The following is a 26496-nucleotide window of genomic DNA, read 5'->3' as shown; positions in this document are numbered from 1 at the left end:
CTTTTTAAAGTTACGGTTACTGAACCATGGAGTCGTGAAACATGAGGGTACATTTCTAGAGGTTACCACAAAACCATGACTGAGGGCTTGGGCTTCCTCTCTGGAGCTGAATCTTACGACTAGCCTTTTGCTTATGGGGATTAATCTAACTTCTTCCCTACATGCTCCTTTGTGCCATAAATATTCAGGAAGAGCCTGGGCAGAACAGGCCCTACTGCTTGCTTTTACCTCCAGCAGAATAAGGAGTGGAGAGTATGTAGATCTCTGTCGTCTTCTTATGTGGGAGTTCGAGGGGGAGGTTGGGGAACGGGCACGTAGGCACAAAACCAGATTAGTCCCGGGTGAATTGAGTCCCTGTATTTTTGTATTTATGCAAGGATCTTTGCTAAGGCCCAGCCTTGGTGAGCCTCGTCTTTCATACAGTGCTGGATCTACAAGGCCCAGATAGACTTTCCTGGGTGCGTGGCTTCTTCATGATGAAGCCTTTCGTATGCATGCTGCAATTCACACACACACACCGTGTGAGTCGGGATGAGCGGCACCCCCATCTGTGGTTACAGCTGATGATGCCAATCAGACCCATGCTGGGGGAACGTTTTGGTAGAGGGCACCATGTCCAGTGGACGGATCAGACCTCCATATCCTGCGCTTTCGCAGGGCAGTTGTTTCCACCTTGACCGCTGTGTTTGGAATTCGGTGGCCAGGGTGTCTGCAGGAATACGGAGAATGCCGAATAAGCCCTCCTTTTGCTGCCCTGAAAGCAGCGCAGTGGCTAACGGATAAATCTGAGACTGAAGGTAGATTGCGAGGGAAGGGCCTCCCTTGAAATATGAGTGGGCAGCTGAGTCAAGTTTTCTTTCCTGGCACAGGAGGGTGGGTTGGATCTAAGAAACTCTTCTTGTCATTCTGTGCCTCCCCCCGCCCTTTCCCAGTCATTGGAGAGTCTGCTCTGCTAGACTGCATAAGCAATGGGCTGAAGGAAGTGGAGCAGAAATAGTCGAGATATGGGCCTCCTGGGTATGTTGGACTACAATCCCCATCATTCGTAGCCGGCATGGCTAATGGCGAGGGACGATGAGCAGTGTAGTCCAGTAACAGCTAGAGGGGACCAACCCTGAAGTTCGGACAGTCTCGGATGCAGGTGGAGTCATAGTAGAAGGAAGTCCCACCTTTGGATGTGGAGGGAATTGAAATATCCCCTGCCCCAAGCCAAAATCAAAAAGGTGGCAAGAGGTGCCGTCCATTTGGTGTGTGCCTTCTTAGCTCTGAGTTTGAATCGGCAAAACAGGAAGTGGCAGAATCTCGAAACCAGATTTTCCTCAATCAAAAACTAGCAAAATAAAAGGCGAAAGAATAACCTGGCTAGGAACATTATTCTAGCTGTCTCTTAAGAACAGCAACTCTGATGAGGGTGTTGGTCAAAGCCTACTGGTGTAATAAGTTTCCTCCAAAGCACAAAGAAGCCAATATTAGCAGAATTGTTTCTAATTAAGGACTCAAATTAACATCTTGAGCAGTGTGGTTATCTTCGGAGAGCAGGCATTCAGAACTTTCTGAAATTCTGGAAAGAAAAGAGAGAGAGAGAGACCGTGAGCAGCCCATCTTCTTTAATCTTTGCTTTGTAGAATTTCAGAGAGCTTTGCTCTCTGATGCTGTGAAATCCGGTCTGGTCGGTCACTCAGTTTCCCCCGAACTGGTGCTAAAAATGGGAACTGCCGGGCGAGCCTTTGGAAGATTTGAAAATGGCATTAAAGGCGCTGCGTTCTGGGCTTGTGAAATTGACAAGATTCGGTGATTCAAGAAGGCCTTTTAGGATTAAGAGCTCTTCTGGGTGGCTTAACAAGGTTAGCGGAGATCCGAAGGCCCTCCGGAAAGGCAGCGCTCTCGAACAGTTCCAGCAGAAATTGGAATAACTTAGCTGATGCAGGAGGGGTCAGTCCAGGAGAGAGAGAGGGGCCACTGGCTCTTAATGAGGCAGCCCGATTTTGGATGTGGGGCACAATGGATCAGAAAGCCTACCTTCCTAATAGCACTTCAGCTGAAAGCTTGATGCGGTGACTCATGGAAACGATACATGGAATTGCTCTTTAAATCAGAGCAATAACACTAAGCGTTGTGTGGTGCAACAAAGCAAATCCAACATTCGTAAGATTAACTCGGATGCGTATGTTTGGAACTGTATAATCTAGTTCTGTATATTTCACAAATCGGCAGCTTCCACCTCATCTTGGGTGATGCTTCTTGAAGGTTGACTGGAAGCGTCTCTTTCCATAGTGGGCAACAGACTGTTTTGCACACGTTCAGAAGCTATTGCTGTATTTATTTTGTACCCCTCAAGGGGAAAATCCTACAGAAATGGAGAACAAGGAGATTCTTGTTTTGAGTTATGATTTAGGTCAGAAGTAGGGCAACTGCTATGGGACGTGGTGGCGCGGCGGGTTAAACCGCAAAGCCTCTGGGCTACAAGGTCAAAAGATCAGTTCGATTTCATGCAGAGTTAGCTCCCGTCACTTGTCCCAGCTCCTGCCAACCTAGCCGTTCGAAAGCATGTAAAAATGCAAGTAGATAAATAGGGACCACCTCGGTGGGAAGGTAACTGCGTTCCATGTCTAGTTGCGCTGGCGACGTGACCACGGAAACTGTCTTCGGACAAACGCTGGCTCTACAGCTTGGAGACGGGGATGAGCACTGTGCCCTAGAGTCAGACACGACTGGACTAAATGTCAAGGGGAACCTTTACCTTTACTAGGCCAACTGGGCATTGAGATCACGTCGGACTGCATCGCCCATCCGCCAAATCATATTACATGCAGAGCAAACTTTGTGGCTGGTGCACAGGAATTGTGAGAATATCATCCGACTGCATCTTGAAGGCTAAACATCCCACTTTTGACAGGTAAATTATGCTGGGAGCCCAGACTCCTAGTGAGCATCGAACATTAAGAACAGAAAAATCATGCCTAGAGAACTTCACAACTTTGGCACTCACAATGAAGAAATTGAAACAGGGATGTTGTATACCTCGGTTCAGTCATCGACGCAAAGGGAGATTGCAGCCACGGAATCAGAAGAGAAGACTCAGAAAGGAGCAACGAAGGAACTAGAAAAGATCATCAAGTGTAAGGATGTCTCACCGGAAACCAAGATCATCTACAACATTGTTTTTCTGATTACCGCGTATGGGTAAGAAAGCGGACAGGGGAAAAAAAAGTTGATTCATTTGGAATGTGGTGCTAGAGGAGAGCTCTGCCAATATCCTGGATTGCCAGAAAGACGAAAAAGTGGGTCCTAGATCAAATCAAGCCTGAACTGATTTGAGTTTGGAAGAATTTAAGAGATCATTTTTTCATACGGTTGCCATAAATCATGGACAGCTTGACGCCCCATCAACCACTTGAATGTGTGGACAGATTTCAAGATACACTCCTGGACTTGATGGCTAGATTTGACCTTGTCGTTTTGCTTCCTGGGTATGTGTGAATGTATGTACACATACACATATCTAAGATGCCCATTCTAATATCTCGAGCCCTAATTAATCGGCTTCTTTCTTGTCGCTGCCTGCCAAACAAACACCTCCAATAATATATCATTCATAACGACTATGCTAAGGGGCTAAGAGCAATATTTGCTACCGGCTGATGGATGAACAGATGGCCAACAACGTTTATATTACACACACAGTCTCCCCCTCTCTTGCACACAAACATGGATGGTTCATAATTCCTTCGTCTACAAAAACGAGCAATCCAATCTGTCCACCAAAGCTGACGTAAAGCCATTGGTCTTTTGATTGTTTTAAAAATGCTTTGCTAATGATGGCCAGACTAAGAGTCGGATGCTTTTAGGGGCCTCTGAAGGCTATTTTGAACTAGAGTTTTGTATGTGTAGCTGTAGACACTAACGTTTGTTAGTTAGGGGCTCACAAGACTTTTAAGAAAAAGAGAGTATTCTAACACAAGGTCACCACTGTTGGTTTTTTGCAAATTAACCTGGCTTTGTTTTGATATTTTTCAACTTGGAGATAGCACAGCTTCATTGATGAATCTGGTGTTTCGGGCACTGGACTAAAATGTTTACTGGAGGTATATCATTGTTGTAAGAGGAGACAATATGCGGTCCCCTTAAATTATGCTCTGACCTTAAGAAGAGTGAAAAGTAAACAGATTTTTCAGTGGGGTGAGGAGCGGTAAGATTAGTTTTGGTTTTCTGCAGAAGTCCTTGAACTGCGGATCACAGTAGCGGGTTTTGTGTGATGGGACTTGGAAAAACTGGAACAAGGACATAGAAAGAAATAACAGCAATCCATAATTGGGTTAAAGCTGTCAGAAGCACTAAAAAAGAACAGCATGCCACACACTTGCCGGACTGCTGGGCAGAATCTGTTCTACATTGTGAGATGAAATATTGTGCATTGGTGATAGGGTGATATGCAGAGCTCTGAAAGTTACATTTTAAAAAGAACTCATGGCATTCATCCTTATTTCTCAGGAGGCAGGTTGTCATCGTCATGATCAATGCCGCCATTGTGCAAGTAATTTGCTGAATTACCAACCACTCAGAAATAGAGAGAGGAAAATTCTCTGGTTCCCCCTAGTGGCCCGTTCTGATGTGGCACGAGTTGGGTATCATTGGTTTGTTTATTTAATGCACCCGCAACCTGTTTTTCAGCAAGATAGTGTCCTGAGTGGTCATCATTTTAAAGGACAGGGTCGCAGGCTCCATCACCAAGAGAATTTGGAATACATGAGATTTTTTGTTTGTTTGTTTGTTTTCTGTTTTGCGACTTAACACCACAGCCCAAGCTAAGCAACATGAGTGAGAAATCTTCATGAAAGGGGAATGCCAGTGTGGAAATCAAGTCTTTGTCACTTGTGGGTGAAATGTGGACATGAGATGGGTGAATATAAACAGCCCACAAGTTTTGAGTTCCTGATTTCCTCCAGTGTCTTCCTCCCCCAGACCTTTACGACGAGCGCTAATCCTGCAAACTTCAGTCCGTCTGCTTGGCCATTTCCAACACAGATATTTTGGGGTTTGAAACAGAACATTCAGCTTTGTCCCATGGAGCTGATCTTTCGCCCCCCCTTCACGAGGGCCCGAGTTTCGCCCCTGGGAGCAGCCACCTCCCCTCAACCTCATGACTGGGCCGGGCATTTTTTTAGAAAAGACACCTGCGGACTTGGCAGGTGGTACCACCTTTCTGGCCACAGTGAGTCCTTTGTGAATGAGCATCTTGGATGCCACTGGGCGGTTTGTGGTTTCTGCGTAAAAGGAAGAAGGCAGGATGACCACTGGCAACCAGCTTTGCCCCTGTTTCTCCAACCTACTAGAAACATCTCTAAAAATCCCATAACCTACATCCGACGTCACTTGCAGCTAAAACCTCACAATCCCTCCTGATAACTATTCAGAAGAGGCGGCACTCGGAGATTATATCTGATGTCAAACGGCTCCATAATCTTGTAATTTTGGGATACGCTAACACTGACCTCTTTAATATAGTGGCCACGTGGCGTCTCTTAGGGCGAGAGTGTTTTCCGTGCTGGGGCGGGGGGGGGGGAGACGGATGATGGAGTGTTTTAGTGCTCTAGTAGTACAGCGTGGGCAAATCAACCCAAATATATAGGGACACAACCCCACAAGGATGCTTTGCGGGTTTTGGATGGATTGATTCTGTTACGCTGATGTGTTTGCTCGCTGCTTGTAATTGACAACGGAGCAGATTTAATTGGGAGTTTATTTGTCGCTCGGTGAATATTTTCTGCCTAGATTGAAACAGGGGCTGCCGTGTTCAGCCAAGACAGGATTGGGGCCCCTCTGTGGCCGTCAACACATGCCAGTAACATCCATCCTACCAAGCCCACAGTACCTTGCTCTGTTAGTGTTTTTTTTTTGGGGGGGGTGTAGGTTAAAATTGCAGGCCTGCGGAAGAACGTTTAGAGGCGAGGTGAACAGAGAATTCTTTGTCATTAAACGGGAACCCTGTGCTCCACCTGGAGGGCTTTCCATTCTTGGTCCCCGGACAGCTGGCAGAGAACCACAGATTTTCATACCTTTTTGCTAACTTCCACCATAATGGCTCTTCTCTCTGCAGGCAATGGCGGGGAATTGAACCCCCGCCCTCTGGCTCTGAAGACGGAGAGCTAAACCGCTGACCTCTCCAGACGTTCATAATAATGGTCTTAGGAAGGGACCCCATGGGGTCATCCAGTCCATCCCCTGTCCAGGAGGCCTTGGAGGGGGGGAATCAAACTCCCAACCTCTGACTCCGTAGCCACATGCCTCAACCACGGAGCTCTCCAGCCAGCCCTTTATCTACAGTATTAAAAAAATCATCCCCATAGAAGTGATGATGCTGTTGGCTTAGAATTGCTGTGTCCCCACCCTTACCAACCTCCCCACCCCTGCCCCCCCAGGGGGAGCAATTAAGGCACCCTCCCTGGTCCTTGATGCTCAGACATGCTCGTGATGGAAATTGTTGTGACCAAGCTGCCACGATCCTCAGGAGGGGAGCCGCTCAGCATCCCTTTACCTGTTGCTTGGTTTCTTTGGCACCGGCTGCCAGAGGGCCATTGGGATGGATCCGTACCAGTGGGAGAGAAAGCGGGCAGAGGCTCTCCCTCCCTCCCTCCCTCTCTCTGCTTATCTCCACTCTAAACCATTAAACGGCAGCCAGGACGAGGAGGAGTCTTTGCTCATTATCCTTCTCTCTCTCTCTCTCTCTTTTTTTCCAGAGGCAGCTGGACAGGCGGTGCATTAATAGATTACTTTGAGGGTTTGGAATTGTTAACAGCGGCGGAGGGCTTTGGGCTGGGGAAAGATCCAGGAAGCCCTCTCAGCCTTTGGTGGTGAACCGTCCGTGCCTCTCGGCTGGAGAACCGTGCTCCTTAAGAACAAGGACACCCCCCTCGTGGGCCTGAGACCCACCCTGCGTCTTCTCAGGTAAGCGGCTGGGTGGGTTTCCTTAGGAAAGGGGGGGGGGAAGCCATGTAGGTAGATGAGGAAGGCAGCTATTCCTCCTGAGTGCTGAAATAATTGATGCTCCGTTTCCATCCGTGTTGCTTCTTGCTGGGGACTGCTAAACGGATCCTCCATGTACATCAGCAGTCTAGCTTTGAGAATCAAACATTTGAATCAAACAACAAGAATTGCTGCTATATTCTGCTTATGTCTATTCTGCAAAGTATGGATACAGGATGCTGGTGTAGACGGACCCTCAGTCGCACCCAGCAGGCTGGATCTTGCTTTTCCCGAGAGGATGATGCCCTGGCAATTCTGGAATGTGCCTGCCCAGTCAATGCTGAAGCAGACTTATTCAGAAAAGGCAGCTGGGTTGGGCTCGTGTGTGTGTGTGTGTGTGTGAGCTCTTAGGCACATTTTGCTTTTGGACAGAGATGCAATGCTTGTTTTTGATAAAGTGTTTCTAACTTTGAAAAAAACAAGCAAGAGAGAGGTGCATTTCCAGCCACTTTGAAAAAGATCTTGTCTTCCTTAAAAATGAACACATTTTATTTTGGGGACAATTTTACGGCCTGCAACCCACTGCGTCTGAAGCTTATACCATAGAACAAGCCTTTTGCTTTGAGATAGCACAAGCCCCTTGAACAGAAAAATTCACTAACTCTTCCTCATTCAAATTTTTGGAAACTGTAGGCGTGATTCTAGATTTTGAGGCGCTTTTTTGGGACAATAGGGTGGAAAGTGATGGGCAAATTCTTTTTTTGTATGTGTGCCTCAATACAATCAAAGGTCTGCACCTTTTTGCCCTCTTCAGATTTACAAAGGGAACCCCCCCCCGGGGACTTTGCACATGGTTTAAGGGGTGCCCGGGTGCCCTGCTCAGAAAATAAGTATAGCCAGGGCGCGTTATTCCAAAGGACCTGCTTCGAAAGCAGAAAATCCCAAATTCACCATAGATCTCTGGTTTGAAAAAAAAAATTCTAGGCTGGGCAGCCTCCCTTGGTTTCGTGTGGAGCATCCCCCGATGTAAACGTACGCGTATTTCCCTAACATTTCACTATTCCACGGAATATGACTTTGTGCAAAGAAGGATTTGCAATGATGGTGGCCGGATGCAAATGAACGGACCCAGCGCCAGGCAGTCTTGGATCCACCATCCACAAGTCAGCAGAAGGTGGCTTCAGATATTTGAATAACAGGCCCTGGGACGCATCTGTTGTATGAGGATTTTTTAATCACTCCAATTACGTTGATCCAAAAGGATTATATAAATGTCACTCGAATGTTTCAGCCGGGGTTTAGTCATTAAAAAAGTGGCTTCCTGCTTATAGCAGTCATTTTGAATCCCGGAAGGACGGAACCAGAGAGGGTAACGGTATGTGGCCGAGGTCGGTCCAAGCATCCTCTGCAACGTGTGTACGAGTATCTAGGGAGCATTTCCAGAGGAAGTCTGTCTGAGCTTCACAGTTGTGCGTGGACTGATTTAAGTTTGCAAAGGCTGTTTGTTTTCAACGGCCCCTTTTCCCAGAGGGAGACGGGACCGCAGGGGATCAGCAGCCTTGACGTTCTGCATGGAGACGGACTCAAGGTCCCTGATGATCTGCGGCTTTGTTAGGGAGAGCAGAGGTGCATCTCCTAATCCTGGCCTTCCACACTGCCCTTAAATAGAGTTTTCAACGGCTTGGAAAGGGTGTTTGACAAAACAGCCAGCGTAGAAATAAAAAACATCCACTATTTGGGGGAAGATAAACTATGCTCGGCCTTGGCTCCGATTCCAACCACGGCCATCTGGCTCCATTTGGAAGATCCCCGGCCGACACCAAAAGAATCACAACTATCCCCATTGGTACGCATAGGGTAGACTGCCTCTGATCATGGAGGTTCCATATAGGGAACATATCCTGAATGTGTGGCTGACTGCTTGGAAAATGACTGGTGAACACCTCAGAACCTCCGAGTTATCGTCATCAAAGATGTTTATGTATTTATTTAAAATATTTTTACCCCACCTTTCTCCTTGAAAAGGACTCCTGGCGGTTTACATCCTTGAAAGGCAACATTTAAAGCCAAAAATGATGACTATACAACGGTGGTTTACATCCTTAAAAGACAGTATTGTTTCCCCTGATCACCATAATCACCCATCTCCTGAAAAGGACAAAAGCTTGATCTCACAGCCATAAATACTCCACTCCCAAACCAACTGCACCAGAGCACAGAGTGCTGTCCTCTGAAGATGCTGGCCACCGAGACTGGTGAAACGTTAGGAAGAACAACCTTCAGAACACGGCCAAAGAGCCCGAAAAACCCACAACAACCATCAGAATGGCTTTTTTTAGGGTCGGGCTCACCACCAAGCAGGGTGGCTGTGGATTTCCATGAACCGGTTGCATGTTGTGTGAAAAATCCTGCCCTGAAACTCTTGCCCCGTCAAAATGACCTGGTGAGCTTGTGGTCAAAATGATGTGATCAAGAGGAGTCAAGCAGAAGAAAAGGATCCTGTGTATTTGGCCTAGAAAAAGAGATGTTAGCAGGAAGGCATAAGGAGAGGGAACAGAAATATAATTTGGGTCACCTCCCCAGAAGGAGGTACAGTTTAGCCTAGAAACCAGCCTCCCAGTTTATACATGCATCATGCCAGTTTTGTGAGCTGCCTGATAGATTGCCTGCAGTAATGCAGAAGGCATTTTAATACAACCTAAATAGATGAAATACCGATATGCAAGGTTTTAGCTTGTGACATGATCCAGTCCCCCCTCCCAAGACCACTGATTTCCTGCTGATTTCACCGGAGTTGTTAAGCCTTTTCTGAACTCTTTTTCATGGGCATAGATGGGAATTAAACAAGCTTAAATATCAGTAGCTGTAATATCTGTATCTATGACCAACATTTCCAGAAGGTTCACACAACCGTAGGTATATTTTGGAAAAACAGTCATGGGATAATGCCAAACCAGAGGTAAAGAGGCTGTGTTTGGCTTGTGTCCCACTATCGTGTCTCACTGGCGCTAGTGTGGAAGGTCTTGTTTTCGTCTTTAGACTTAATTTGCCTTCATCAACCTGGTGGTTAGACTTAATTTACCCCGATTAACCTGGTGTTCAGTAGGGACATAGGCAGATCTTTGGCAACAAGTCTCAAGTCCGATTCTGAGTCTTCGGTACCCAAGTACCAAGTCTGAGTCCTTATTAAAAACAAGTTTCCCTCCCAGAAAAACGGGAGAGGTGGGTGGGTCGTGACTTGAGTTCGAATCATTGAAAGAAAGAAAAACCCGAGTTGAGTTAGAGTCGAGTCACTGATGCGAATTAAGTCTGACTTGACAATGAAGTTATGTCTTGAATTGGCACTCCAAACACCCCGATCTCTGGTGTCCCGAGTGCGAATTCAAGACATAACCTAGTGAAATATTATTATTTTTCCTGCCAAACTTTGTGTGGTTAACAGCTGAAAAGATTCATCTAACCGTTGTTGGCTAGCAAGGAAGGGGTTTTTCCAAAAGGCCCCTTGATGAGTTTTTGGGAACCGGTTGGTTTCTGGTCCTTCCGCCTGGCTTTACTGCCTGCGTGGCGGCCGAGCAGGAGGAGTTTCGTGTGCCTGAACTGATGAAGGCCTTTACTCTCTCCTTGTTTGGTTCGTTGAGTTTGAAGGAAACCAACAGAAAAGGCAGAACGCTTGGGTCTTGTCTCATTCCAGGGTCTCTCATTAATAACTGGGGCCGTGCCGTGTGCATTAAAATCTTAATGTTTGTGAGAAAAAAAAACCCGATTTCGCTTTACCCAGTCAGGCTCCTCCACCCGGCTCGCACGTGGATGCTCTCCTATCGAACCACTAAATCGAGGCTCTGATGCAAGAGGACCACCTGATTTCCGATCCCTTTTACGTCAGTGTTAATCAGATCTAAGCTTCGCCCCACCCCGCCCCGTACCTTCGTGGATTAATGTTGGACGTACACCAGTTCTGGAACTGTCCGTACTGGTCTTTGGGGGTTTTATGCGAGAGTTTGTGTTGTTCCCCTCCTTTCTGCTGTAAGAACAGGGAGAGAAAGCCCTTCCTCTCTTGAACCATTCTGATGTACTACTACCGCCATCTCGAGGGGTAGATTGCGCAGGAATGGCAGTGGGACAGATGGAGAGAACCGGTCAACAAACAAAGGTCTCTGGATCAAACTAGATATTAAAGAGCATGTATATTTCCTTTGCTTAACCGATTTTTGCTCTTGCTCTTGGGATTTCATGAAGATAGGCATCGCTCAAGAGCCGGATTTGCAAATTAAGCCTGTGTTTGCCTTCCAGGATCCAATCACAAAACAAAATCCTTCTTACCCGGTTTCCTCCCTCCCAACAGCCCCGTGAAATAGGTCTGGCCGAGCGATTATATGTAGCCGTAAGGATTTGAACCCAGGTCTTCCTAGCCCTAAGTTAGACACTCTGACCCAGAGGTTCCTGGATGAAAACTCCCAGAAGTCTTTATCGCTAGCGATGCTGGCCGGGATTTCTGGGAGTTGTAGTCCAAGAATCCCTGGGTCACCCAAGGTTGCGATGCCCAGCTTGAACGTTAGCCCAGCGAGTCACTGTCATACAATGGAACAGGCAGAGGAACTGACCCACTCAATCCCCTATTGATTCAATGGGCCTACTCTAGTGCAATTTACCGCACTAAGCATCTGGGTTCCAGCCAATGTGTTACTCGTGATTTCTCTCCACTCTGGGAGACAGAAGGCAGCGGTGCTGAGTCTAGATCTGGATCCAGCCCCAGGAAGGGCAAAGGTCGGGTCAGTCCTTGTTGTCGTGATGCTCACCAACCTGTCTCTCTTGGATGGCTTCAGATGTATTCAAATTGAAATCAAATCAGATTGTGAGTTTGCTTCGTTGGATGCAAATGCTTTTCAAATATGCAAAGCAGATGTATCTCAATGATGGGTTGGAGAGAAGGCCGGTGTTGTTTCTTTGGCTACGTTTTCACAGGGCAAAAGCTGGGCGGCTAAAGGTAAGCCTCGTTTAAATCTCTGTTACTCAGAAGCCTCTAAGATTTTCTAACTACATAAATAGTCCAAACTGATGAGTCTTGGATAGGGCTAAAAGCTACGCAGGAAAAGCAAAAGAGCGGAAACATGGAAATTTGCAAAATTCCATTGTGCAAATTTAGGTTTGGGGGAGAACAGATTGGAAGCATCATCATTTCCAAAGTTTGTCTTGTTGCTAATTTCGTTACTACGTGCTGACATACTACCCATCTTGTTTCCACTGGGTGTAAAAGAAATTCTTGCTACTTTATTTGGCTTCACATTTTAAAGGCAATATGCAGACACAGCTCAGGAAATAATCATCAAAATTAATTAGTTACAGTTACTAGTCCAGGGCTCCAAAGTAATTTGGTGGCTTTACAATTCCACTTTTTATAAAAAGTTGATTCTTGTTTTTAAAAAATAACTAAACTAGTTGTTTCGTGTTTAATGCAAATCACTACAAGGTGTTAGTGTGCGGTAGAAAGCACAACTAACTGGCGAAGCCACCTTTCTCCTGTATTTATAAAAAATGTTTTGAATGAATTATGTTTTTCAGTAATAAAGGTGTAAATAAGATACAGCTCAGCTGTAATATAACTGGGGCTCAACTTTGCCACTTTTGTGATCTAACTATGTTAGATCAGTTCCATCGCAGTCATATCACAAAGTAAAGTTACCTCTAGTTATGTTACAATCTCTTAGTTACACCTTAGTTATTAAAGAACAGAATAACTGCAAGTCACTTGTTATTTATAAACAGTTACTGCGAAACTCTGCACACAGTTGTTTCTAGCTGGCCAGGTGAAAATCACAATGGGAGGGCAATGGGGTTGTTTAAGGAAGATATGCATGAAATTGTGTATAAATGCAAATCCATTTTTGCACAAATTAATCCTTTTATTCCTTTATTATTTGTTATGTGGCTTCCTCTGCTTTCTTTCTATTTCTTTTCAAGTTGTGAGAGTCCTTTACAGAAGTATGGACAAAGTGTAGTGTCCCCCCCCCCTTTTGTGGTGGCTAAGCTGACCTTCGTCTCCCTAATTTGTGAAATGAGAAAAAATAAATTTTCTTCTTCCCATGTCTGCCTGGCCATCAATGACTCCAGGAATTTAATTTCTTGAATGAAATCTTACTCTTCTCAATGCATGGAACAGTTGATTGGCCATCACTTGGATTTTTGGCAAGGTTTCGCTTTATCGCTTGAATAAATATAGGCGAATTTTGCACAAATCAAACCGAAAACACAAAACGTAGGTGTCTTTTAGGATGCGCTAATGGAAGAGGGAGCTTTCTGAACCGAGGGTGAAATTTTCGCAGCACACTCCAGATTTCACGGTTTCGTATTTATCAATCAACAATGAGCAAAAACAACATGGCCCTGTTTATAATGCATAGTGATTAAAAGTGCCAAAACCAGACACACACACACAAAAAAAACCCAGGCTGCATCAATGGATTTAATCCTGGCGGGTTTTGAGACAAAGCAATTGACCAAGGGGAGAGCCTTCCCTCAACAAGACCGTTTAAGCAGAACGTCAGTGTTTGAGGTCAAAACATCTGGAACCAACCCTTGCCCCCTCAGAATGAAGAAATAAGTTTGAGACTTTCTGCCTTAGCTATACACGTTGATGAGATATTAATCAGGATTAGCTAATTCTGGTAGAGAAAACATTAGGCTGCAGTTAGGCTCAAAACTGCAGGAGCCACCTAGACCTTTTAACGTACAAATAGTCGCTCTGGAGATCTGGGGTGTTTCTCCAGCTTCTTCTGTTCACTCTCTGCTATAACTGAACACGTCCAGAATCTTTTCCTCCTGGTGCAGGTTGCCAATGAAAAGCTTCTTTTCACAATATTTTGGGGGGGTTGCGCTTGGCTTTGTCGTCTTGTGCAAAAGCGGCTGTACACTCCGACATCCCAAAAATCAGCTTTCGATCATCAGCCATCTGCCTTCACTGCGCATAAAAATTACAGTTCGTATGAATTCAGCAGCTACTCCTTCCAGGAGACCCACACAAATCTGCAGCTCGAGGCAGCCGTTTCACCCTGTCCGATGATTGAGCTGGCCCCTTAAGCTTCTTACCACCAAATTTGTGGCTTTTCAGTTGAGGAAGGCCCGTTCCTTCCAGCCGGGCGTGTGGCCAGCCTTGAAGAGAGGATAGCCATGTGTGGTCTCTTCTACAGAGTGCAATCCTCTGTTTGCAAGGTGTTTGAAGCGTAGTCTTCTTTTCGAAGCATTAGTGATGATGTATCAATAAAGAGGTAGAAGGAGGGAGCTCGGGGACCATGAAGTTGCCTGTCGCCCACAGGTAGCAACACCTGGACAGCAGGTAAAGTCACCTGGTCCCCTCTCAAGTGAGATGTGTCTCAATGACAAAAATCTGATTTTACAGCTGCATGTGCAGAATTGCACAGGAAATGCTAAGCAAACAAGTTTGATCTTTGATTCTTTAGCTATGCACATTCTCTCTGTGTGTGTATGTGTGTCTGTGTGCTCTAAGATATATTTCGATCAAAAGGAATAATGGCACGGCTGCTGGGCTTCCAATCCGCCATCCAAAGCAAGCAAGCCCTGCCAAAACCAGCTCTTTGGATCCGGATTAAATCTCCCATTTCTATCAGGCCTACAACAGCTGCTCCCGCCCGAGCAGCCTTTGGAAGGATTTGTTAGTCAAACGTTAATGCTGAAAGATGGAGCGATGCAAATTGTGGGTGCGCTGCAGCACCTCCCCCACTAAGCCCAGATGTGCAGCTGATTTGAAGGCTGTGAAAAATGGATAGGAGGCAAAATCTGTGTACGGGGGAAATAGCCAGACGCTTCAGTCGGTGCAGAACGGGCCGGCGAGACGGCTAACGGGACAGGGTTTCAAGGTGATAGGACCCTTCCATGGATGGATTTGCCTTGCCTTTCCGTTTGTGGATGAGCTAATTTCAAATTAATTGGTTTTAATGTCAACATCTTCCCAATGATCTGTCTTGGGCTGTGGGGGGGGCGTCTTATACATGGGGGTGGTCTTATACACGGAAAAATACGGTAGATTTGGCCAACATTTGTTGGCTAAAGCATGGAAGACACCTTCAGTGTGTCTGTTTCACAGTTTGTTTACGTAGCAGTGGGAAATGCCCCTCATAAAATAAAATAAAAAGACCAAGGCAGCAGGAACCCCTGGCTTGAAAAGGTCTTTGGTCCTTCAAATTTCCTTTCCCTTTTGCTGTTAAGCAGAAAACGAGCTAGTCCCCTCCTGGTGTCATCCAATAATTCTCTTGAGTTGTTTTTACTTCTCCGATAGCCACCCCGTGCGTTTTTCTTTTCCTTTAGAGAAAAGTAGATAAGCAGGCTAAAAATGGAATCTATCAAAGTCATTGCATGGATGGAATGACGGGAGGAATTTCCACATACATCGCCCTTGGAGGAACTGCATGGTAAAGAAAAAAAAAGGGTGTTTAATTCATCGTTCTAATTTGATTTTCAGTCTTGGTTGACCTTCCTTCCTTGACGAGGACTTACCACCCTACCGGTTCTCCATGGATGAATGGGACGCCCCCCAGTGGCAAAAAGAGGTCGAAAGCCTTAAGTACCAGCTGGCTTACAAGCGAGAGTTGTCTTCTAAAACAATCCCTGAGTGAGTGGTTATTCCAATTATTTTCCTTTGTGGGCAGTAGCACCATCGCCTATTATTTACACACAGCAAGAGCATGAGATATTCCATAATGATAATAATCATGTGCCATCAAGTCAATTGTGACTTACGGCGATAGCTCAGTGGTTTGGAGTTTGATTCCCCCGCTGTGTCTCCTTGACCGGGGCTGGACTCCACGATCCAGAGGGTCCCTTCCAGCTGTCCAGTTCTAGGATGAGACGATGATAACAGTTTTTACGATTTTCCAGGTAGAGAATATGCAGAAGTGGTCTACCATTCCCTTCTTCCGGGGGCGGCCTGGGACTCTCTTGCCTGCCCAAGGCCACCCAGGCTGGCTCTGACACCAGGAAGCCCCGTGGGGGAATCAAACTCCCAATCTCTGGCTTCACAGATAGAGACCTCAACCACTGAGCTATCCAGACAACTATCCAGATACAGAATTTTGCATGCTGAGTTGCTCGGGCTATCATTTAAAAAAGCCAAACAAAACCAAATCCATGTTTATAGTCCCTATGAACCATTCAAAAAAAAAAGGGGGGGGAGGGAATTTCTGATGGCCCCTCAGTCTGCTCCCAAGGGCTCTTTTAGGGAGCAGAAAGGGGGGCTGTGAAGGAAGGGGAAAATTAAATCCAACCCATGCTCCATTTCCATCACTAGAAGAAAATTGCTGGATAAACAGAGTGGGACCTGGCTGATAAATTCTGTAGAACTGGAGCTAAGGGGCTTAGTAGATTTTCCACACAGCTTGGAAATGTGAATTTTGGGACCACAAAGCCCAGAATCCACTTGCTACAAGAGCTTAAGGATGTCCACGTTCTAATGTTTATGTGGATGGGATTGCTGTGTTCAGGCTCATTCTCTGCTCATCCTCCCTGACTCTCATTGCATCCAAAAGACAAAGGGAAGATATAAACCCATCTATCCATCCATGAGTTGTAGAAGGAAAAGCGTATGACTTCATTGAGCAACATGTGCTTTAAAGGCAGAGGTCCAAGATCCAATTTCCCCCAAATCCCCCCTATCAGCGCTGCTGGGGCCCATCTCGTAGACCCTAATTTAACCAAAAAATAAAATAAAGTATAAAAATAATTTTAGCCACTAGAGGGTGGGAGAGAGCTCTTTCACTCATTAAAAAACACTAATTTATTTAAAATAATTTTGGGCTTTGGATGGTGTGTATATGCAGTGCAGCCCTTCAAGGTTGGGGTGCTGGTGCTTACAGTCACCCCACCCCTCTTCTGGAAAATGGCTCTACAAGCAACACATCATGGCTGCACAAGGGTCAACACTAGTCTCATCTTAAGTGGAGGAAACAGCCTCTTAGTTTTTATCTCCCCTTCTAGATTTCTAAAGTGGATAGAAGAAGGAATTCCAGAGGATCCATTTCTCAATCCAGAGCTCATGAAGACTAACCCCTGGGTGGAAAAAGGAAAATGTACCATCCTGTAGCCGACAACTACACCGTCCGGGAGGGATAAAAATATGGCTTCCTTTGAAGATACTCAAAAGTTGCATGAGAGCTGAACATAGAAAGTCTTTGTTAGAGTTTTGCTTTGGCTAAATTCACATTTATACTCTTTTGTTAGTGCGGGGGTGCTTTTATACAGTGGCTCAATGTGACGTTTCCCAAATTTTTGGTATCTGGGGCACACAGATCATCCGCTGGGTTGAAGCGGGAGATGTTTCACTCTTCAATATAGAACAAAATACATAATTTTCTTGATTGGGTCTTAAAACTGTAGCAAAATCTAGTTTATTGGAATGAATTAGAATCCCGGTCTCTCTTTTCCCTCATGAAAGGAAGGCTCCATTTCTGACGCAGTAATGATGCCACGGAGATTCTCCTACGTGTCGTCAGCAATACTATCCTCATGGCTTCCCTTCAGGGGGTGCCACCACCATCCATATTTTTTGCTGTGGTAGGGAGTGAAAGGATGAGCCAATTTATGCCACACAAGGTGTCCCTGGGCTGACTGGCACTTTGACAAATGCCCCCCCTCGAAACAACGGTTCAATACTTCAGTCAATCACACTGCTGCCCTTAATTTATGATACACAAATGTGCCCCAGTCTATGGTTTGGGAATTCTTGAGAGAATGAGGCACACAATGTGGGTTTGAAACATGATCCGAAAAGTACAGTCATGGCAACGCCAAGAAAGGAAAGGATTATGTAACTGTAAAAAGACAGCATTTGAGTAGTTATCAACCCCATTGTTTCTCTTTTCCTGTAGGTCTGTAACCTTCTGTCGTTTCTGTCTTTCCTTCTCTTTTTCTGGACTTGTAAAGGAACACATGAGTTTTATAAAAGAATTTTCAATTATTTTAAATACGTCTTTTGTATCGTGTAGAGTATGCCATTTTGCACTAAAAAAAATACACACACACACAATCCACAACCAAGCGGCTGAGACAACAGTTCATAAAGGAAATAAAGAGAACAAATCTTTGTGTGCCTCAAATTTATTGTTTTTTTTAACAGTACAAAACAGAGTATGATGCCTGCAAAAATATTCCTGCACAGTATCCAAACGCCGGCCATTTCAGACGCGCAACTCCCACGTTGGCTCACAAGTTCTCATTCGCTAGAACAGATCTTTAATGTAAATATTCCTCCGAACGGCGTTGGACACGCCTTCATTGAACCGGAACCAAACGTCACTTTCTCCAACAGCTTTCCCAATCAGATTTTCTATCATGTTTTTTTCAGGCAACTGATTGACGGCTGGTGGGGGGGGAAGGGGGAGGAGAGAGAGGAAAGGATGATGGAAAAAATTACGGCAGATTGTGAACAGGGAAATTCGAGGGTAAGGAGAAGACTAACTCTAACCCAAATCCTGATCGTTAGTGAATTTTTCAGAGTGGCTACTTGACAAGCTTAAACACACTCTAAATCTATGGAAACGAGGCCAGGTGCCCACCGCGAAAACCCAAAAGTTTTAAGCTGTAAGAAAAGGGGGTTTCTCTCTGATATTACTATCCGTCTGTCTGCACAATGTAATTCTAAGAAGTGTGTCCCACATGCATGATGCTAAGGCTGGAGAAAGTTGTAAAACCTATAAGAGAATTCTAATTCCGCAGAAAGCTTATTGTTTTTTGTATAGTTTTTTCACAAACGTTGCAAAGCTAAGGTAAGCCATACTGTTTCTGTATTTCGGCATTGCTCCAAGGCCCCTCCTGAACCCCAAGACTTACCGACAGGAGACACCTTCTTCTTGGTGATTACACGCCCAAAGAAATCGGTTTCTGGCTGCGGGAAAAAAAAGACAGTGACGGGAAGAGGCTGTAGCAGGAAGCCCTCCCCTTCCTTCCTCCCTCTCTCTTGCTTCCCTCTTTTTACGCCCGGCCATTCACCTTCTCAGCTAACGTGGCCCCCTTCATGATGTGGTCCAAGCGCTGCTCGTGGTTCCGTGGTCGAGACTTCACAGGCGTGGGGTCAGGGCTCGCTTCCTCCTCATTGCCGCCTTTGGGAAGCGAACTGGCCTCTGGAGCCTGGTGGAAGAGAGAGAGACCAGCGCATGGGAGAGAGCAAAGAGGCGGTCCCGTTTTTCACTGACGGAAGCCAGAGGAAGAAAATTAGAAGGGAACGAATTCTAAAATTCGTTTCTCTTGTTAGCATGTCTTTCGCGTGGACGAGAACCCAACAGATTGAAGGTCTTGGGTTTGACACTCTTGTGCCACCTGAGAATAAGTCGTCAACTTACAGGGTTGTCGTAAGGAAAGCACCATCTCTGGACATGCTCTGCAGCTCCAGATAATTGCTAAGCAGGAGGGATTACAAGCTAGCAGCCCCTTCGGGCTTTCTGCGTTCATAGAAGAGGAAGAGCTTGTCGCGGTTAATTGGTGAGCTGCTGGAGGCACGTCGGTCATGTGCCTGGTGGTGTGTCTGGCACTCCATTTATTAGCGACAATTAGCTTCTATGATTCCTCTTGGATGCACATGGAGCCAACGGGATTTGGACCAGTGTCTCTGCTGGTGATTTGCCTGTGACTCATGGAGTCCTTAGTCAAGACCTCGAGGTCATTTCGGGACACGAAGGAGAACCAAAAGAGACAGAAAACAGGCTGCGGGTGTCAAGAGTTCAGCACCGGCGGAGCGGCACTAAATGCTTGTGACCATCAGAGGGCAGCAGAGCGCTATGTTCCAGATGCCTGGCAGCCCTAAGATGACCCCAGAGGTCCAGACGTTTCACTAGAGCTGCATTTATTGGAAATATATAAGATTTAGGGCGCAAAAAAGGCCTGTAATTGGTCCGTGCTGCTAACAGCACCCTAACTGGGACAACATGCCTGGCTACCATTACATGTTGTCTTTCCTGCATCAGCCTGGATGCTTCAGATTCCAATTTTGCAATGGGGAGGGTAGGGATGACTCCCAGAGAATTATGGGCTCCATAGTCCCAAAAAATCTAAAAAGCCCACTCCTAAAGCTCTCAAGAATTCATCTCCAGAGGATGAAGCTGAGTTATCTGAGGACAACCGCATGGTGTCCAACACGGACCAGGAGGTCAACTGAGTGGCTGCCCCCTTGCTATCCCTCTTGCAACGTAACCTGGCTTGCTTTCGTCAGTGGGCGCTCTGGACTCGTTCTCCCTAAACGTGGCTTGTTGGTGGAGAACCATTCGACCTGCAAATCTAGGTTTATTCTCAACCCACCAGCTCCAACGGACCCTCCGACGAGCCCAAGGCCAACGACCCAGCGACTGACCTGGACGGAGTTCCGGGTCTGAAGCGCGGCTTCTGTCCGCCTCATTTTCTCCAGTTCAATTTCTCGTGCGATGAGCTGCTTGGCCTGGTAAGTCAACGGTTTCCGAACCGGAAGACCGGGGAACCGACACAGTTCTTCCACGTTGCTAGGGTTTGCAATGGAACAGAGCAGGCCACAGAAGAGTGGTTAAAAAAAAAAGAGAGAGAGAGAGCAAAAAATGAACTATAAAAGGAATTATTTAGTACAGATACACATCCACTGAATAATTCCACACCGGCACATGCAGTTCCATGCAAGCTAAAGATGAAGGTGCTGCAATAAAAGGATATAAAAGGATGATCCTTTCACAAAGTCAGATTAAAAGGGAGATTTTAGGGACTCCCAATGAAAAATAATTGTATCCCTCTCTTGGAGCTGAGAATAGTCCTTTAAAAAAACCCTACCATGTCTACTGGATCACAGTCTCTAATGTCACTTTACCCCAGCCTTCCACTTGTCAAAGTTCTCCTGCCCACACCACGCGGTTGCTTTTCAGTCCCAGGTTCTACGGGACTGTGACACTGCACCTTGATCTCTCTTCTTGCGGAATACCTGCTTTTCACCAGCAACCTGTTGCACATGATCCCCAACCCACCAGGAGCTGGAGTATTCGTAAACATTCTGTACCTCTTGCAAAACCCCTCTCCCTACAAAATAATCAGCGCCACGGGGGAAAAAAACAGTTTATTGTGCAATAAACATGAGAAGAGCAATAGAAATTTAATTGTTAGAATGGGTTATGTGCCGTCAAGTGAAACAGACTTAGCCACACGAAAAGGGCTTTCAATGTACCGTATTTTCCAGTGCATAGGACACCCCATGTATAAGACACCCCCCCACACACTTTTCTAATCCAAAATTATGAAATCTAAGTGGGCTTTAGCAAGTGCAGAGGGAAAGGGATCAAAGCGCTGCAGGATCGCTTTGATCCCTGCTTTCCCCTCCACTTGTTTTTGTTCTCTCCTCAGCTTACTTCCGTGTATAAGACGGCCCTCAATCTTTCATCTAAAGATTTTACACAAAAGTATAGTCTTATACATGGAAAAATAGGATAAGCAGGGTTTTTAAGGAGTGGTTTTACCAGTTCCAATCTGTAGATTTCCAGGGCAGAGCACGGATTTGAATGCAGGTCTCTCGAGACCTAGCTTGTCACTTTACCCACCACAACCACACAGGATATCTGGAAGTTAAAATACTCTGGGTGTAATAAGAAATGAACGAACGGACCCATAAAACAGACAGGCTGGCTCGGCTGAACGCTGCAGGTTTATTGTCTTGAATAATTCCAAGCAGACATTTTTGGGGGAAAAAATAACACATCCTTAACCCGTCATACTGGCAGCTCATCACCCTCCTGAATGCATCTAGCAAGCTGGAAGAAAACCCAGCAACAACACCAAATTTCACTCGCGACCATGGAAGACAGAATCGCTAGTAAGAAAGACCCACATGAATGGTGAAAATAAAACAGGCCCATCCACAGTTTCCTCCAGGAATCACGACTGAATATTCTACAAAGGCCAGCGCATCCGACAGGTTAATCCGAGCCGTTCACTTGGGACTTGGGAGCAGCTAACTTTGCTCAAGACAGCACACACACAATTCCTAAGACAAAAGGTAGTGGCTTTTGCAAAGACACAGTTGTTCCTGCTTATATGAAGGACAAACATTTGCCTTGGGAATACTTGTTTCATTTTAAAAAAGGGAGAAAAAGAAAACAAGGAAAGCCTACATTTTTTTTAAACATCCTAATTCACATGAAACAGCCAGAACTCTTTAAAACAATCTACTGCGGCTACACAGACAGAAGATGGAGTGCCCTGGATAAAGACGATCTTGCTTTTTTTACTGCTCTGCTTCTCCCCGTTTCATACCTGATGGAGAGGGCTAAGCAGCTCTTCCCCCCCCCTTCCCCAGCTTGCCAGCGGTGTTGGGAAGAGAGGCAAGCCCCAGAGATAGCGGCCGGGAGCAGAAGAAACACAGAATCCTAGAACAGTGGAGTGGGAAGGAACCTCAAAGGCCATCTAGTCCAACCCCCTGGTCAAGGCAGGAATCCCAATCCAAGCAGATCGGACAGAGGGTGGTCCAATTTTCTCTTGAAGCAGCCGTGCTATAATCCTGCGATTGGCAAGTCTAGTTTGCCAGGACGCGTGAATCAATCCAGATGATTAAAGGGAGCCCGTCAGACCGCCTGGAGAAAGGATGAGCTTGGCTTTCCAAATCCATCTCCTCTGGACGTGAGGAATTTTGTCTCTTGGGCGTCGCACACGTGTTTCGCACCCAGCAGGACAACCTGTTCTCGGAGGAGTCTCTGACAAGTCAGCAGTCTGGACCCATCTCTAGGGAAGGAGGAGACTCATTCAGGTCAGCCACTGGTGCAGAATCAGAGGACGAGGAATCCTTTGAAGAAAAGGAGGTCTTCTCTGCGACTGGAATTACTTGGGGAAGTTTACCCCAACAGGCTGACCCGTGCAAAACCAGTTAAGTCACAGTTATGCTGCTAACAAGCATCGTCACAGGCCGCTAAATGGTCCCCCATCTTCTGGAGACCCTTTAATAAGATTTCCGAGGCATGTGAGTGGTTCACCAACATCACTTCCCAGTGAATTTCTGGCGACAGGGATTTGAACCCGGGTCCCCCGAGTCGTAGTCCGACCCTCTCTCCGCTCCACCACGCCGGCTCTCGAGAGAAAACGAAGCAAGAATGGAAGCGTCAAAACGATGGAGACAAACTTGGTTCGGCAAAACGCTTCTAGCTCCAGGTAAAATTATACAACTCTGCAGCTTGTCTTCATCCACGTGTTGGGGAAGGTCTGGAAATGGGGTTGTTCATTCCCTCAGTGGAAAGGAAATGCAGAGAACTTGAGCAAAAGGAATCTTCCGGAGTCTTTTCGATGTTGGCCCTGGGCTTCCCAGAGCTAGAGAGAGAGCTAACATTCTCCCCCCACCCAGCCGATCTTCAGAGTCTGCAGGGGCTCCCGGCAAAACCAGCTGCCGTTCCCTCAAAGACCGGCGCGCTCCGAGTTCCTCCTTCACCAGACCAGCCACTGGGTCCCCTTTCCCCATTTGGTGGCTGTAAACCGACTCCACGTCACCTCAATGAGCAAGCCTCGGGCAGCTGAGGAAGCCACGTCTGTCCGGAGAGACGTGGCCTGGGGGAGTCCAGAAGGAAAAAGCCACCAGGGGTGGGGGGCTCCTTCGGCACGGCACCCAACATGCGTTCCCTCCAGGCAAAAGGTGCACAAAGCGCTCCCTCTGGAATGTTTTCCTCTCTGAAAGGAAGGAGGCGCTCGGGGAGCCTGGGGTCCCCTCTGCACCTGCCCTGTCATGGCCTCGAACACGTCAGGAGGCAAACCCACCGGAAGGCGGCCGGCCAACTTCGGCCCCCTCCGGGAGACACTCACTGTTTGATGAAGCCGACGCCGCTGTACCCGTATCTGTCGGTCATGTTCCTCACCACCTCCTCCGTGGAGGACTGCTGGAGGCTGGCCGGCAGGTAAATGAAGAGGTAGATCAACCCCAGGAGGAGCAAAGCGATGACCAAGGGCACCCCCCAGTCGGTAACGAACAACGTCTCCTGGCACCGAGCTTGAAACATTGGGGCAGGAGGGGGAAGAAGGGCATGTTCTAGCTGCCGGCCGCAGAAGGGAGAGCCGGGTGCATCTTCGGGTCCTCCACACCTCTCCGTCCAAAGCCCTGCAAGCCACTGCTTGGCTTCCTCTAAGGCCAACGGTCTTCGCCTGCCGTTGGGCACTCTGATTGCTGGGGGAGGAAGGCTGAGAAGTGGGTGTCCTTCCAAAAATCCACACCTCCGGGGGAGAGACGGGAGAGGCGGGCAACACCTGAAATCTTGATCTCTTTTCCTGGAAAGAGGCAGCGCGGCATTTGCAGACGGAGATCCAGACGGGGGCCCCCAGCTGAGAGAATGAGGAAGAGGGAGGGTGGTTTTGGTTGGGGGAAAGCCACACGCACATGCAACACCCCCCCACGTGCACGCACGAGCAGACCGCTAAGCCCTTTGAATGAATGTAAGGGATTTGGAGTGAAAGAACATTTCCAGCAGTATTAACCTTGGGCGTGGTTTTGTAGAATGCGGAGCTGCTTGGAAAAAAAATAATAATAAAAAAAGAAAAGCAGCTTCAGGTTGAGGTCAGGGAGTGAAGTCAGACCCAGACGTGAGTTCAAGGACTTATGAACCAGAAAAGAACAGGACCTGTAATAGCAAAAGGTAATTTTGGAGCAGAGCTGGGAAACGTTAAGTTACTGCATTTCCCCGAAAATAAGACAGGGTCTTATATTAATTTTTGCTCAAAAATAAGAGCAGTAGGGCGTATTTTCAGGGGATGTTTTATTTTTTTCCCCATGTACAGCAATCTACCTTTATTCAAATACAGGCATGTCATCATCTTCTCGTTGCTGCCCAAGGGTGGAGGGCAGAGGTTTCACTTAACTAGGGCTTATTTTTAGGGTAGGTCTTATATGACGAGCACCCTGAAAAATCCTACTAGGGCTTATTTTCAGGTTAGGTCTTATTTTCAGGGAAACAGACTATCTGGAGTACAACGCCTGTGTTTGCTTTCCAGTAATCAGCCACAAAATGAAGCATGCTAAAGGCAAGATACGGAGCTGAGGAAAACCACGCGACGCCAGTAAGAGGAGCACCTCTACAGGAAACGGGATAAATTGTAATGCATTGTCTGGTTTCATCCTCGAAGGGTGACATATTTTTATCGTACTTCACCCCCACTCCCTGTCCTAACCTTTTACCCTTGAACCTGTTTGGGAATACCTCAGAAAGAGAATCGGGCTCATCGGCTCTCCCTTGACAGAAGCTCTCAGATTTCAGCTCAAGTGTTGGGCCGTGGGAGAAGACCTAAGGGAAGGAACAGCCTGCTTCGGATTCAGGCTGTTGCCGCACAGTCCCGTCCTGTCCACACACGGACTGCCACCAGCCTCCTCGCATCCAGCTTGCAGATGCGAGGAAGTGAACCAGCAAATGTTTACTCTAAAACCCCACTTGGTGCTCTGGATGCACTCTATGAAAATGGAGTGCTAACCAAGATTATTTTAACATTATCCCAGATGTTCTGGAGCCCGGGAGGGGTCTACCTCTAGCATCAAGCTGATCAGCTGGTCCCCCCCGATCTCCAGGTTTACCTCCGCGAGGCAGACCGAGTCCACAAGTAGCACCACAAAATGGACATCCGAGCACATGCGTTGTAGCACACCAGCGCTATACACAACATGACTGTATTCGGTTGATCACATAGGGTAGGAATGGCGGACAACAGAAAAAAAAACCCAGTTTGCTAATAGGGTGTAAAAGGAAGGGGGAACGGATAAAATAAGGCCCGTATCTCTCCTTCCTCTACCTACGAGTTCGATGAGAAGTATAACTAAAGCCACATATATTCCTTTGCGTGCCTGTATCTGCAGAAAGAAGCAAAACATATTGAGAAGTCAAAGAGGATCAAACCCGATTAAGCAAGTGGGGGGGGACGTTATAGGGCACAGATCGTGGGGGGGGGGAGGGAAACCAGACGGGATGTGGTCTAAAGGCGAGATGCTGAGAAGAGGACATTTGTGACCCTGAAAGACCAAAAAAGAAGAGGGGGGGGGGAAACCAAACTGAAATTCTGTCACAGTGCATTTCCAGATATTTCAGCCAAGAGATGAGACAGCTTAGCCGAATTCTTGGGCTTGTCTGCTATCATGATTCTTTAATCTCACAAGAGGCCGGGCAGAGGCCACGACTCGGTTGCTCACTGTTTTTTTTCCAAAAGACCACCCTACGTCTCTTGCGGAAAATCCTTTCCAACCAGGACATTAAAACAGAGACAGAAACACTGAAGATTTTCATTTTTGGAGGGGTGTGTGTGCCAGTTTCAGAGGCACTCAAGGTCAAAACAAAACAAAAAAGCAGAAAGCGATTAAATGCAGCATCTCGGCAATTTCTACAAAACCCGCTAATCTTTTAGGAACGGTAACGAGATTTTGGCTCCAAAGCCCAGTCCTTGCACGGCCGGTCATAAAATAGAATATACAGCAACGCTCAAGGCTTTTTGTGAAGAAAAGAAGGGAATAGAGGTTTTGGGGTACAGAATTCGCCTTCCTGGAATCTCAGTGGTTGTTTTAAATGTTTCTAG

The 26496-nt window shown here is 46.7% G+C and overlaps 2 protein-coding genes across 2 annotated transcripts in view; one reads left to right on the top strand and one right to left on the bottom strand.

The window, feature by feature from the left end:
• The first annotated feature begins 6566 nt into the window (after window positions 1-6566).
• On the top strand, window positions 6567-18052 carry GNG13 (G protein subunit gamma 13). Its single transcript, XM_020814046.3, has 3 exons — window positions 6567-6945; window positions 15437-15586; window positions 16948-18052. The coding sequence occupies exons 2-3, from the start codon at window positions 15489-15491 to the stop codon at window positions 17051-17053; spliced, it is 204 nt and encodes a 67-aa protein (XP_020669705.1). The 5' UTR covers window positions 6567-6945; window positions 15437-15488; the 3' UTR covers window positions 17054-18052.
• The window catches only part of CHTF18 (chromosome transmission fidelity factor 18), a 21124-nt gene continuing 12678 nt past the window's right edge, over window positions 18051-26496 (bottom strand). Inside the window, exons 20-23 of the mRNA XM_072982930.2 lie at window positions 20312-20456; window positions 18958-19095; window positions 18799-18853; window positions 18051-18328 (exon numbers count right to left, since the gene is read on the bottom strand). Coding sequence (XP_072839031.2) covers window positions 18189-18328; window positions 18799-18853; window positions 18958-19095; window positions 20312-20456 — 478 coding nt within the window. The 3' untranslated portion in view covers window positions 18051-18188. The remainder of the gene's footprint in view (window positions 18329-18798; window positions 18854-18957; window positions 19096-20311; window positions 20457-26496) is intronic.

The sequence above is a fragment of the Pogona vitticeps genome, chromosome 13 (genome assembly GCF_051106095.1).
Source record: "Pogona vitticeps strain Pit_001003342236 chromosome 13, PviZW2.1, whole genome shotgun sequence".
NCBI lineage: Eukaryota > Metazoa > Chordata > Lepidosauria > Squamata > Agamidae > Pogona > Pogona vitticeps.
Note: the sequence above shows the minus strand (reverse complement) of the source record. Positions and strands in the feature narration are given on the sequence as shown.

What these genes read in the sequence shown, in the direction of transcription:
- GNG13 (XM_020814046.3), top strand. Translation starts at nt 15,489, where the DNA reads ATGGATGAATGGGACGCCCCCCAGTGGCAAAAAGAGGTCGAAAGCCTT. An exon ending in TCTTCTAAAACAATCCCTGA is followed by an intron (nt 15,587 to 16,947) that starts GTGAGTGGTTAT and finishes CTCCCCTTCTAG; the next exon opens with ATTTCTAAAGTGGATAGAAG.